Genomic DNA, 14,486 nt, shown 5'->3' with positions numbered 1-14,486 from the left:
TACTATATAAGGCAGGGGTAGGGAACTCCGGTCCTCAAGAACATATTCCAGTTGGGTTTTCAGGATTTCCCCAATCAATATGCATTGAAAGCAATGCATGCACATAGATCTCATGCATATTCATTGGGGAAATCCTGAAAACCCGACTGGAATACGGCTCTCGAGGACCGGAGTTCCCTACCCCTGATATAAGGCCTGGACCCCTGACAAGAACGCAGTAGGAAGGCCATAAGTTCGCAAAACTGCAAACAAACTCCCAGTCGACCCTATCCTTCTCGGCATCAAAACTAATCAGCATCGATGGTGTAGAATCACATTTCACTTGCGCTAAGAAAAGAAGTTTTTGCCAGATATTATGAACAATCTTGCACCCTTGCACCACCCCCGCCTGGGGGGATACTAGTATGCTGGGCACTACCCGGGCCAATCTATTTGCCAATATTTTGGCAAACAGCTGAGCTTCAAAATTAATCAGCGAGATTGGTCAATAGGAATCAAGGGACTTTGGATCCTTTCCCAGTTTCAGTAAGACAACTATTAGAGCCTCCCCCAGACTGTATCCAAAAAAGAATTCAACATAGCAATAAGACTACTCAGAATATCCGTATTGAGAATTTCATAAAATTCAATCATTCTTTCCCAGATAGACTACTGTAAAATCATTTTAGGATATGCTAAAGGATTGTTGAAAAGATTATAAACTGTACAGAAAATGCAGTGAGGTTAATTTTTTCTCTCTCTAAAAATATGACAGAATTACACCATATTGTAAGGGCTTTGGCAGAATATAGATCAGCATGTGATGTAATGGTAGACATTTTGAGAGCAGAAATGGCATGGCCAGGAGTCACAGAGGAATCACTCCTGCCAAGCTGCACCCCTAGACCACCAGGTATTTTAAGATAGGCCCAAGAGGAGCACCTACAGATAGGAAGGGGTGCGAGAGGAGACAACTGCTGTTCGGAGGTGAGGGAGAAACAGGAAAAAGTAAAATATTTCAGCTTACACCAAAAACACATGGTTGGTTTTGGCCTTTTGACTGAAACAGAAACTAGACAGTAACTGAAACAAATTTAGCTGGTTTCTAACCCATTCCCCACCTGAAACCCGAGACCTACACCGATTTTTCTCTCTTTCCTTACTGCCTTCTTTATTATTGATTGTAAACAGCCTAACAGCGCCGTTGTACAATTGTATATCAAATATTTCTAAATAATTTTTTAACATATATTAAATAACTGATATGTCAAACCAAAAGCTATCAAGAAAGAAATAGTTAATCTGCTTTCATTTTACTTACCGAATACTTCACTTCTAAATATTCAGACATATCCGGGACATCAGGAATCTCAAAGGCATAGCTCTTTTTAACTTTCTATTCAAAAAGCAAACACAAATGTTAAACCTAAATTATATGTTCCTTCAAGAGCTATAGTTCTGCAACTAGACCCCAAAGCTAGGAACCAGAAGATTCTAGGTTTATTATCCTCCTCCTACTCCTCATTCACTGCATGGCTTTCAGGAAGTGACTTGTACTTTGTGAGGGGTGGATAATTTAACCAACCTTCTTATAAAAAACCCTAAAAACCAAAGAAAAGCCATGCTGAGTGAGACCTCACATTCTGTTTTTGATAATATCCTGACAGATCCCATGGAACAGATTCTAAAGCACAGTTACTTACCGTAACAGGTGTTATCCAGGGACAGCAGGCAGATATTCTTAACTGATGGGTGACGGCACCGACGGAGCCCCGTTACGCACAATTTTAGAGTGATTGTATTTTAAGAACTTAGAAGGTTCTAGCAGGCCGCACCGCGCACGCGCGAGTGCCTTCCCGCCCGACGGAGGCATGCGGTCCCCAGTTAAGATAAGCCAGCTAAGCCAACCCGGGGAGGTGGGTGGGACGTAAGAATATCTACCTGCTGTCCCTGGATAACACCTGTTACGGTAAGTAACTGTGCTTTATCCCAGGACAAGCAGGCAGCATATTCTTAACTAATGGGTGACCTCCAAGCTAACAAAAAGAGGGATGGAGGGAAGGTTGGCCATTAGGAAAATAAATTTTGTAAAACAGATTGGCCGAAATGTCCATACCGTCTGGAGAATGCATCCGGACAATAATGAGATGTAAAAGTATGAACTGAGGACCAAGTAGCAGCCTTGCAGATTTCCTCAATAGGCGTGGATCTGAGGAAAGCTACAGATGCTGCCATATCTCTAACCTTATGGGGGCCGTGACAGAACCTTCCAGGGGCAGTCCGGTCTGAGCATAACAGAACGAGATGCAAGCAGCAAGCCAATTGGATATCGTACGTTTAGAAACAGGGTAACCAAACTTATTGGGATCAAAAGATAGAAAAAGTTGGGGAGATGATCTATGAGGCTTAGTGCGCTCTAAATAGTAAGCCAAAGCACGCTTACAATCCAAAGTATGCAAAGCCTGTTCCCCAGGGTGGGAATGAGGTTTCGGGAAGAAGACAGGTAAGACAATGGACTGGTTGAGGTGAAAGCCAGAGACAACCTTAGGAAGAAACTTTGGATGTGTACGTAGAACTACCTTGTCATGGTGAAAAACAGTGAAAGGGGATCAGCCACTAGTGCATGCAACTCACTGACCCTCCTGGCAGAGGTGAGGGCAATAAGGAAGACCACTTTCCAAGTGAGAAATTTGAGATGAGCCGTGGCTAATGGTTCGAAAGGAGGCTTCATGAGAGAGGAGAGAAGCACATTAAGATCCCAGGTAATGGAAGGGGTTTTAAAAGGTGGTTTGACATTGAAAAGGCCCCTCATGAACCTGGCAACCAGAGGATGAGCCGTGAGGGGTTTTCCTTGAACGGGCTCATGAAAAGCAGTAATGGCAATGAGGTAAACTCTGATTGACGTAGACTTGAGGCCGGAGTCCGACAAAGAAAGCAAGTAATTCAACAGCTGTTCTACCGGTAGTGAAGTGGAATTATGATGATGAAGAAGACACCAGGAAGAAAAACGAGTCCACTTTTGTTGGTAACATTGAAGAGTGGACGGTTTCCTGGAGGCCTCTAGAATAGAACGAACCGGCTGAGAGAGAGAGACAGGAGCAGTGGTTAGGCCGAGAGAAACCAAGCTGTCAGGTGGAGAGATGGCAGGTTGGGATGAAGTAGAGATTGCTGATGCTGAGTAAGTAGAGTAGGAAATACTGGCAGCAGTATGGGTTCCCTGGAACTGAGCTGAAGAAGAAGAAGGGAGTACCAATGTTGACGAGGCCACCGTGGGGCGATGAGAATCATGGTGGCCTTCTCCCTCTGAAGCTTGAACAATGTCCACAACATGAGAGGAAGGGGAGGAAAGGCATAAAGAAATCAGTCCGCCCAATTGAGGAGAAAAGCATCTGGTGACAGACGATGAGGGGAGTAGAGCCTGGAACAAAAGAGGGGCAGTTGATGATTGTGGGGAGCTGCAAAGAGGTCCACCTGAGGAGTGCCCCACTGAGCAAAGATGGACCGTAGAGTGACAAGGTCGAGGGTCCATTCGTGAGGTTGAAGAATCCTGCTGAGGTTGTCTGCTAAGGAATTCTGTTCGCCCTGAATGTACACCGCCTTCAGAAAGAGACTTCGAGCTGTCGCCCAAGACCAAATCTTTTGGGCTTCCTGACATAACAGGCGAGAGCCTGTTCCACCTTGCTTGTTGATGTAGTACATGGCTACCTGATTGTCTGTGCACAGAAGAACCTGGGGACAGAGAAGATGTTGAAACGCTTTGAGAGCATAAAACATTGCCCTGAGTTCCAGAAAATTGATGTGATGAGCTCGTTCCTGGACCGTCCACAGACCTTGTATGCGAAGATGGTCCATGTGTGCTCCCCAGGCATACGGGGAAGCATCCGTGGTAATGTTCATGGAGTGAGGAGGCAGATGAAAGAGAAGACCTCTAGAAAGATTGGAGGAGTTTGACCACCATTGCAGAGATTGTAGGAGCGACGATGTTACAGATATGTGACGTGAAGGCGGATCTGTCGCCTGGGACCATTAAGTGGCCAAGGTCCACTGAGGAGTTCGAAGGTGGAGACGTGCGAGAGAAGTGACGTGCACCGTCGAGGCCATGTGCCCTAACAGAACCATCATCTGGCGGGCTGAAATGAAGTTTTGAAGGAGCACCTGATGACAGAGATGGAGCAGTGTCTGTAGACGGTCGGAGGGAAGAAAAGCCCTCATAAGAGTGGTGTCGAGGACCGCTCCAATGAATTGCAGTTGCTGAGTAGGAAGAAAATGCGACTTCGGGTAATTGATTTCGAATCCAAGGATTTGAAGGAAGGAGATGGTGTGGTTGGTGGCTTGAACCACCTGCTGAGATGAAGGAGCTTTGATTAGCCAGTCGTCCAGGTAAGGGAATACTTGGAGACTGTGAGACCTGAGAAAGGCAGCTACCACTATCAGACACTTGGTGAATACCCTTAGAGATGAGGCTAGGCCGAAGGGTAACACACGGTATTGATAATGACGGTGATGGATTTGGAACCTGAGATACCGTCTGGAGTTCTGATGTATGGGTATGTGAGTGTATGCCTCTTTGAGGTCGAGGGAGCATAGCCAGTCGCCCTGAGTGAGAAGAGGATAAAGCGTGGCCAGAGAGAGTATTTTGAACTTTTCCCTGACTAAACATTTGTTGAGGTCCCTGAGATCCAGGATAGGTCTGAGATCTCCCGTCTTTTTTGGGACCAGAAAATAACGGGAGTAAAATCCCTGCCCCCTCTGATCTAGAGGAACTTCCTCTATGGCGTTCAGAAGAAGAAGGGATTGGACCTCCTGAAGCAGGAGGGAGGACTGAGAGGAGTTGGAAGCAGACTCTTTTGGAGGATTGTCTGGCGGAAGAGTCTGGAAGTTGAGAGAATACCCGTGGCGAATGATGTTTAGTACCCACTGATCTGAGGTGATGAGTTCCCAACGGGTGAAATAGATAGCAAGTCAAAAGGGCTGAGTTGATTTGGGTAGAGCAGCTGGTTTTACAGGTTGCTGCTGTGGTGGACGAGCCTGTTGGTTTTGCTGCTGACGCTGCCTCCTAGGTTGATTCTGAGGAGGATGGAGAGGCCGAGCAGAATAGCGAAGCTGGTAAGACGTGTGTAGACGGAAAGGGCGAGCTGGTGGGGGCTTCTTCTTGTTTTTGAGTAAGGTATCCCATCGGGTCTCGTGGGCAGACAGTTTTTGTGTGGTGGTGTCCAAGGATTCCCCAAACAACTCGTCACCCAAGCAAGGAGCATTTGCCAAGCGGTCCTGGTGATTCACATCAAGCTCTGAGACCCGAAGCCAAGCTAGGCGGCGCATGGCAACTGCCATGGCAGTAGCCCTGAATGTCAGCTCAAAGGTGTCGTAGATGGAATGTACCATGAACTTCCTCAGCTGGAGCAGACTGGAAGTATATTGCTGGAATAAAGGGACCTTACACTGAGGGAGGTATTTCTGGAGGGAAGACAGCTGTTGGATCAAATGCTTCAGGTAGAAAGAAAAGTGAAAAGCATAATTACCGGAACGGTTAGCCAGCATAGCATTCTGGTATAACCGTTTTCCAAATTTATCCATGGTCTAAACTAAACTAAACTAAACCTTAGGTTTGTATACCGCACCATCTCCGCGTGCGCAGAGCTCGGCACGGTTTACAGAGTTTGAAAGGAAAGGAACTACAAAGACGGATATAGGAGAGGGACTGAGGAGATAGAGGGGGACAGGATACTAAAGCACGGGAGGTGATTAGATTTTTGAAAAGAGCCAAGTTTTCAGGTGTTTGCGGAAGGATTGGAAGGAGCTAGAATTTCTGAGCGGGGATGAAAGATTGTTCCAGAGTTCTATGGTTCTAAAGGGGAGGGATGTTCCAAGTTTTCCTGCGCGGGATATACCTTTTATAGAAGGGAAAGATAGTTTCAGTTTTTGGGAGGATCTAGTCGAGAGCGGGTTTGAGGAAATCCAGAAGAGTGGGATAATGGGAGGGAGGACGCCATGTAGAATCTTGAAGGCTATGCAGGCACATTTATAGAGGACTCTGGAGTATACTGGGAGCCAATGAAGCTTGAAGAGGAGTGGGGAAACGTGGTCGAACTTGCCTTTTGCGAAAATAAGCTTGGCTGCGGCGTTCTGAATTAGTTGAAGTCTATGGAGGTTTTTCTTAGTTAGGCTTATATAGATGGAGTTGCAGTAGTCCAGTCTAGAGAGGATGGTGGATTGGACGAGGATGACGAAATGAGAATGATGAAAGCAGGATCTTACTTTCCTCAACATATGGAGGCTAAAGAAGCATTTTTTTACCAGGGAGTTGAGGTGATCGTTGAAGGAGAGAGAAGAATCTAAGATGATGCCTAGGACTTTGCTTGAAAACTCAAGCTGCAGAGTGGGGCCGGAGGGTAGAGGGATGGAGGTGGGTAAATGGTCTGAGATTGGGCCGAGCCAAAGTAGTTTGGTTTTGGACTCGTTCAGTTTCATTTGTACGGATTGGGCCCAGGATTGGAGGTTCGTAATACATGTGGAGATGTTCTCAGCGAGGTTAGAGAGGTTCGAGTCGGTTTCGAGGAGGATGAGGATGTCATCAGCGTAGGAGTAGAGAGTTTCTAGGGGGGATAAATGAAGGAGTTTCAGAGAGGACATGTAGATGTTGAAAAGGATAGGGGAGAGGGGTGAGCCTTGCGGGACTCCACATTTTGGCTTCCAGGCGGGGGATGAGGTACCGTTTGTGTTAACGGTGTAGGAGCGGGAGCGTAGGAATTTCGAGAACCAATCCAGGACTGTGGAGCTTATGCCTATTTCGGAGAGTTGGAAGATTAGGATGTCGTGGTGAACGACATCGAAGGCTGCGGAGAGGTCGAATTGAAGAAGAACAGCAAATTTGTTGCGAGAATGGAGTTGTTGCACCTTAGAGATTAGTGAGGCCAAGAGGGATTCTGTGCTGAAGTTGGGTCTGAAGCCGAATTGGTGGGGTAGGAGGATAGAGAATCGTTCTAGGTAGGATGAGAGTTGGGTGGATATGATGGATTCTAGTAGTTTGGTTAGGAGAGGGATATTTGCTATGGGACGGTAATTTGATGGAATGGAGGGATCGAGATCGGCCTTTTTCAGTAGAGGGGACAGTGAAATGTGTCCCATGTCGGGGGAGAAAAGGCCTGATGCTAGGGCAGAGTTTATAAGTTCGGTGAGGGAAGTGATGGCCTGTGTAGGGATATTCTCGTATAGGTAGGAGGGGAAAGGATCCAAAATGCACTTGCAAGTTTTTAATTTGAGGCAGAGTTTGGAGACTTGCGGTTCAGAGACAGGCTCGAAGGCGGTCCAGGATCTGTCGGCAGGAATGGATACAGGTAAGGTAGAGTTGGGAACAACAGAGGTCAGGGGGTTGTAGGAGACTGTGGGGGGGAAGGAGCGTCTTAGGGTGGAAATCTTTTCATTAAAGAAATTTGCAAGGGCCTCGGCTGATAGAGATGGTGGAAGCATCGACGGGTCTTTTTTTGTAGTTAGGGAGCGCCAGATGTTGAACAGTGCACTGATCTGGTTGTTGGATCTGGAGATCTTGTCTCCAAAGAAGTTTTTCCTGGCTTTTTTTAATGTTGAATTGTAAAATTTAATGTTAGCCCTCCAGGTCTGTCTATCGGAGGGGGATTTGGATTTTTTCCATTTGCGCTCTAAAGCGCGACACTTCTGTTTTAATTCTCTGTGAAGAGGTAGGTACCAGGGGGCCTTTCGGGGGTAGGAGATGGTTTTGGTGGTTAGTGGAGTAAGGGAGTGGTAGGTGGACTCGGAGAAGGCAGTCCAGTTGTGCCAATGTGATTCGGGATCTATAGGTCTAGGGTTGGAGGAGAGTTTGTTGAGAAATTTGGGCCAGAATAGGTTACTCGAGGTTTTTTTGCGGAAGGTTATGGAATGGGAGGAGTGGGGTGGGGAGTCAAGGTGTGACATGAAGACGGGGAGACAGGTAGTCCCTAAGAAGTGGTCTGACCAGGGGACTTGTTCCCAGCGAGTGTCGTCGGTTGAGGTTTTGAATGTGGTAAGATCGATGAAGGTGGTGAAGTCTAGGGTATGCCCTTTTTCGTGGGTTGGGGATGGGGTGGGTGAGGGAAAGCCAAGAGAGGTAAGGAAGTTGTTGAATTCGGATGTATCATTGTTGTTTGTGTCGTCGAGGTGGAGATTGATATCACCAACAATCAGAAGTCTTTGGAATTTAAGGAAGGCATTTGTTATGGTCTCATAGACGAGATTTGAAGATTTTGCCCAAGGGGTGGGTGGCCGGTATAGTAATAGGATGCCCAATGGGTGGGTGCGGAGTTCGTCATTGACTGAAGCGAGCAAATATTCTAGAGAAGGATGGGTGCCCGTCTCGAGGAGCTGGACGTCGAAGAAAGATTTGTAGAGGAGTGCCAGGCCGCCTCCTTTTCGATTGGGTCTGGGGGAAAAGAGGCCTTGGTAACCATGGGGGAGGAGTTCGTTTTGCGTGAATAGGTCATCTTTGGCGATCCATGATTCTGTGATGCACAGGAATCCAGGGTCGAGCTCGTCTAGAAGGTCTTTCAAGATTTGGGTCTTGTTGCACGCGGATCTGGCGTTGCAATAAAGTGTGGGGACTGGGGTGAGAGAGTCTGGGGCAGTGTTGGGAGGATTTGCAGGGGGTAGGGGCTTTAGGGAGTCTTGGTTGACTTTTCGGGGGTTTTTCTTGGGAGGGGGAATTCTGGTGCGTATCAATGTGGGGATTCTGAGTCCGGGGCAGATGGTATTGGAGTTAGCGGGGTCGAGAAGGTTGGGGGAGGGAGGTTTCAGACAGAGGGAAGGGTAGAGAGGTGAGCAGAGTAGGAGGAGAAGGATCCAGAAGGATGGATTCATGGTGGGGTGGTTGGTGTGTGAGAGTCTGCAGCAAGGGGGAGTAGAGTTGGTTGAGGAAGGAGCAGGGGAACTTGAATTGAGCTTACTAAGTACGGGGCTGAGAGAGGGGAGGAGAGCCTTTTTTTTTTTTTTTTTTTTTTTTTTTTTTTTTTTGGGCTAAAGGGGCTAGTGGGGACGATTTGTGGCTAAGCGCTTTCCGTGTGGTGCCTAGGGCGGAAGAGACTTTGGGTAATAAATGGGTAATAGGGGGATTGCACAGTGATGTGCTAGGGGAACGGGGCAACTGAAGTGAGAGACTGGTAACAAACCTTTGGCAGAGAGTACAGTGTGGTGCAGAGACTGAGCAAAAAAATAGGTAAAAATTTGAACATCAAAACAGAAACAAATACAATGGTGAAATATGGTACAGAAAACAGGGGTATAAGCAATGGTAAACTTTGGCAACGGGCAGAATCCGGGTTGGGTAAGGGGAGTTGAGAGTCTGGAGGCCTTCAGTGGAGCTTGATAGGCCAAGGAGGGGGAGGGCGGTGGGGTGAGATAGAGAGGAGCCCGAGCGTGCTAGTACAGTCTTGCAGGGGCTTCGGCGGCTCTTGGGTGGGCTGTGGGCAAAGTTGCTAGTGGAGAGCAGGTCCGCACGCTCCTGCAGGAGTGGCGTCGGGTGGAGGAAGGAGGAACAAGGTGGAGGAAACTTCCTCCTTCCTCTGTCTTGGGGGCGCTGGATCGGGGAAAGAGATGAAACTTTCGTCGGCCCGCAGTGGGCTGGAGAGAGGCCGGGTCTCGCTGGCCTTTAGCAGCCCTCGGAAGGGCTGGAAGAAGCAGGCTCGCGGAGTTAGCAGGGCAGGGCAAATCCCTCCTGCTCGAGTGGCGTCGGGTGGAGGAAGGAGGAACAAGATGGAGGAGGCTTCCTCCTTCCTCTGCCTTGGAGGCGCTGGATCGGGAGATGTAAAAGAAAACTTTTCGTCGGCCCGCAGTGGGCTGGAGAGAGGCCGGGTCTCGCTAGCCTTTAGCAGCCCTCGGAAGGGCTGGAAGAAGCAGGCTCGCGGAGTTAGCAGGGCAGGGCAAATCCCTCCTGCTCGGGTGGCGTCGGGTGATCTAAATCGATTCTGAAAAAGATCAAACTGGCTATGTCACTCAAAGCTCTAATGATTAAGTTACAACCGTCTTATTTTGGTCATACTGTCAGAAGCAAAAGATCATTGGAGAAGGACATCGTGTTTGGGAAGATCGAAGGTGATCTGCAGTCAGATGGCTGGACACGTTGAAAACCACCATGGGGATGACGCTGGAGGACCTTATTGGACTTATTGGTCTTCCCTTCTCTGCCAGGAGGGACGGAGGCATAGACACTAGAGCCCGCCGATTTTTTGAGAGTGGACTCCACGAGTAAAGACTCATGGGGGAGTTGTGGTTTGTCGAAACCTGGGATAGGGATCACCTTATATAGAGTGTCCGATTTTCTTGGAACTCCTGGAATTGTCAAAGGGGTCTCCAAATTCTTGTAAAAAGTTTCTCGAAGGATGTCATGCAGAGGTAACTTGAGGAACTCTTTTGGAGGCTGATCAAAATCCAGGGCTTCAAGGAAAGCCTGGGATTTTTTTGAATCAGATTCCAAAGGGATAGAGAGAGAGTCAGACATCTCCTTCAAGAATTTTGTGAAGGAGGACTGGTCAGGCTTAGAAGGCAGCTCTTGGAGAGAAGTATCTTCCTTGTCTGAAGAAACCGCTTTCTCGGTACCCATATGCTCTTCAGAATCATCCCACAAGTCAGGGTCACGAACCTGTGAACCCCGACCTCGAGAAATCGGGGTCGAGTGTGCAGTATGGTGGGACTTGCGCACCGATTTATCGGAGTGTAAGGAGGTGGCACCGGGAGAAGTGATACGGTGCCGAGCGGTATCGGGAGACGGTGCCGATTCGGAGACCGTCTGCACCACATGGTGCGAGGTCCTGGATTCCGCAGACAAAATGGGCATGGAAGCGGAAACAGGAGGGATCGGTGCCGAAAGTGTCGACACCGACAATAAGGGCTGCTCAACCAGCGGTGCTGTATGCTCAGACCGGATCGGGGCTGGGAGGTTCGGTGCCAGCAGAGTAGGGAGAATATGTTGCAACTGCTCTTGAAGCTGGACCTGTAGGATAGCCGCAATGTGGTCATCCAAAGAAGGCACCGGTACCGCTTTCTTTTTCTTCGGTACCTGTGGTGCCGCTCGAAGCTCAGGAGATGAGGAGGCCGATGATGTGGCATTCACCTCAATGGGAGCGGAGCGCTTAGGGGGGTGCCTCGAGGCCAGTAAGACTGGACTCACTGCAGGATCGGCCGGAGGACGCTCCAGGGAAGAGGAAGGCTTCTTAGCCGGCTTACCTGGGGGATGCGACACCGGAGGAAGCTCCGGCGGTGTCGAAAGAGTAGGTGCCGATTTAGAAGGGGCAGCCGACATCGGAGTGGATGTTGATGGTTCCATCCCGGCATCGAAAAGAAGTCGTTGTTGGATTTGGCAGTTCTTCAATGGAAAAGGGACAAAACTGAGGTAAACTGGAGAGAGCACAGGAAGTATCAAAAAGAATGTCACCGTGTGGTTCGAAAAGCCAAAAGAGAGTATGAAGAGAGACTAGCCAGGGAAGCACGAAATTTCAAACCGTTCTTTAGATATGTTAAAGGGAAACAGCCGGCTAGGGAGGAGGTGGGACCACTGGATGACGGAGACAGGAAGGGAGCGGTGAAGGAAGTGAAAGAGGTCGCAGAAAGACTTAACATGTTCTTTTCATCTGTATTCACAAACGAAGACACAACCAACATACCGGAACCTGAGCAATTCTTCAATGGAAATCAAGCACAAAAGTTTCAATCAAGCACATCCATAGAAGTGAGCCTTGATGATGTGCGCAGACAGATAGAAAAACTAAAAACTGACAAATCCCCGGGTCCGGATGGAATCCATCCAAGGGTGCTGAAGGAACTAAAGGAGGAAATACTGGAACTACTACAGCAAATTTGCAACCTATCTCTGAAAACAGGTGTGATTCTGGAGGATTGGAAGATAGCCAACGTTACGCCCATCTTTAAAAAGGGATCAAGAGGAGACCCGGGAAACTACAGACCGGTGAGTCTGACCTCTGTTCCGGGGAAAATGGCGGAAGCACTAATAAAAGAAAAAATTGATGAACATTTTGAAAAACACGAACTTCTGATAACCAGCCAACATGGTTTCTGCAGGGGGAGATCGTGTCTGATGAACTTATTGCACTTCTTCAAGGGAATTAACAAACAGATGGACAAAGGAGACCCCTTAGACATCATATACCTAGATTTCCAGAAAGCCTTTGACAAGGTGCCTCATGAACGTCTACTCCGGAAACTGAAGAACCATGGGGTGGACGGAGACGTGCATAGATGGATCAGAAACTGGTTAGCGGGTAGGAAACAGAGGGTAGGGGTGAAGGGACACTACTCAGACTGGAGGAAGGTCACGAGTGGTGTTCCGCAGGGCTCAGTGCTCGGGCCGCTGCTATTTAATATATTCATAAATGATCTAGAAACAGGAACAAAGAGTGAGATAATAAAATTTGCGGACGACACCAAACTATTTAGTGGAGCTCGGACAAAGGAGGACTGTGAAAAATTGCAAAGGGACTTGGACAAATTGGGGGAATGGGCAGAGAGATGGCAGATGAAGTTCAATGTTGAGAAATGTAAAGTATTGCATGTGGGAATCAGAAACCCGAGGCACAGCTATACGATGGGAGGGATGTTATTGAATGAGAGTACCCAAGAAAGGGACTTGGGGGTAATGGTGGACATGATAATGAAGCCGACGGCACAGTGTGCAGCGGCCGCCAAGAGAGCGAATAAAATGCTGGGGATAATCAAGAAGGGTATTACAACAAGAACGAAATAAGTTATCCTGCCGCTGTACCGGGCAATGGTGCATCCGCATCTTGAGTACTGCGTCCAGTATTGGTCACCATACCTTAAGAAGGATATGGTGTTACTCGAGAGAGTTCAGAGGAGAGCGACACGACTGATTAAGGGGATGGAAAGCCTTTCATACGCTGAGAGATTGGAGAAACTGGGTCTCTTTTCCCTGAGAAGAGAAGACTTAGAGGGGATATGATAGAGACTTACAAGATCATGAAGGGCATGGAGAGAGTAGAGAGGGACAGATTCTTCAAACTTTCAGAACATAAAAAAACAAGAGGACATTCGGAAAAGTTGAAAGGGGACAGATTCAAAACGAATGCTAGGAAGTTCTTCTTTACCCAACGTGTGGTGGACACCTGGAATGCGCTTCCAGAGGACGTTATAGGGCAGCGAACGGTACTGGGTTTAAGAAAGGATTGGACAATTTCCTGCTGGAAAAGGGGATAGAGGGGTATAGATAAAAGATTACTGCACAGGTCCTGGACCTGATGGGCCGCCGCGTGAGCGGAATGCTGGGCGCGATGGACCTCAGGTCTGACCCAGCGGAGGCATTTCTTATGTTCTTATGTTCATACACCTGGGCCGGATGGGACCGCTTGAGCGAGGATTCGACCAGGAGGGACTGATGTGAAAGCTGAGGTCCCTCGAAGCCCTTATGATGCACCGTGCTGTACCGAGCATCCAATTTCCCAGGGACCGCAGGGATAGAGTACGGAGACTCAAAACACCTCATGAATGTCTGGTCGAGGAGCTTGTGCAGCGGCAGGCGTAAGGACTCGGCTGGAGGACGAGCCAAATGCATGGTATCGAGGTACTCCTTGGAGTATCGAGAGCCAGAATCGAGGGTAATGTCCAGGTCATCCGCCATCTGCCTCAGGAACGAGGAACAAGACAGTTGCTCCTCCAGCGCCGGCCTTCGAGAAGGGCTGGAAGAAGTCGAGGCCTCGGGCTCCACCGAGGCCTGAGAACAACAGGGTGAGTAAAAAACTTCGGGGTCCTCGAACTCCGGTCCCGGTGGAGGAGACCCAGCCGAAGCAGAGTACCCCATACGAGGCAATTTCTTCTGAGGAGAGACGGTCGAGTGTCGAGAGGAATGCCTCGAAGAGTGCCTGGATCGATGCCCCTCACGATGTCTGGATGGGGATTGAGCCTGTCTGGTAGAATACTGATCCCCCGAAGTCTCCATAGAGCAGATAGGACTCGAGGCCGTAGATCGGAGAGGCGGAAGATTTGTCGCTTCCCCAGACGCCGCCCAGGCTTGATAGGGGGTTCGGAAGAACTTGTCCTGCTTCTGGCTATGCCCAGGACTGGGAGGCCTCGAAGGTGGACGCCACACCGACTCATGGGGAGGAGTAACAGGCTCCAAAGGAGGTAATATTGATAACACTGGCTTTTTTTAAGAACACTTAAGTCCAGTATAGCTAAATGAATGTCTTTTGACAACTGGACCAAAAAAGGCTTAGAATCCCTTTAGTAAGGAATTAAGGACGCCTCAGCCCCACCACTCCACCGTTGTAATTTTATTTTATATTACACCGGGAAGGCTGTGTGGTGCCTCATCATCGGCAGTCCATTGATATTTATTTTTTATTTTTTGTTTTTTATTTTTTGTTTATTTATTATTTTTTAACAATTTTATTTTGTTGCAGATTATATTAATCTAATTTTAATTATTAATAATAATATTATAATTATATTATTAATATAATTTTATTGAATTTAACATTCACATTAAAAATTTA

The 14,486-nt window shown here is 48.1% G+C and overlaps 1 protein-coding gene across 4 annotated transcripts in view; it reads right to left on the bottom strand.

Annotated features, from left to right (window-relative positions):
* The window catches only part of POLA1 (DNA polymerase alpha 1, catalytic subunit), an 874,681-nt gene that overhangs the window by 763,510 nt on the left and 96,685 nt on the right, over nucleotides 1-14,486 (bottom strand). For all 4 annotated transcript variants that reach the window (XM_033948024.1, XM_033948022.1, XM_033948023.1 and 1 more), the window contains exon 13: nucleotides 1,301-1,375. In XM_033948024.1, the coding sequence (XP_033803915.1) occupies nucleotides 1,301-1,375 (75 nt within the window). The remainder of the gene's footprint in view (nucleotides 1-1,300; nucleotides 1,376-14,486) is intronic.

This window comes from Geotrypetes seraphini, chromosome 6 (assembly GCF_902459505.1).
Source record: "Geotrypetes seraphini chromosome 6, aGeoSer1.1, whole genome shotgun sequence".
NCBI lineage: Eukaryota > Metazoa > Chordata > Amphibia > Gymnophiona > Dermophiidae > Geotrypetes > Geotrypetes seraphini.
This window is presented reverse-complemented; position numbering and strand designations above follow the sequence as displayed.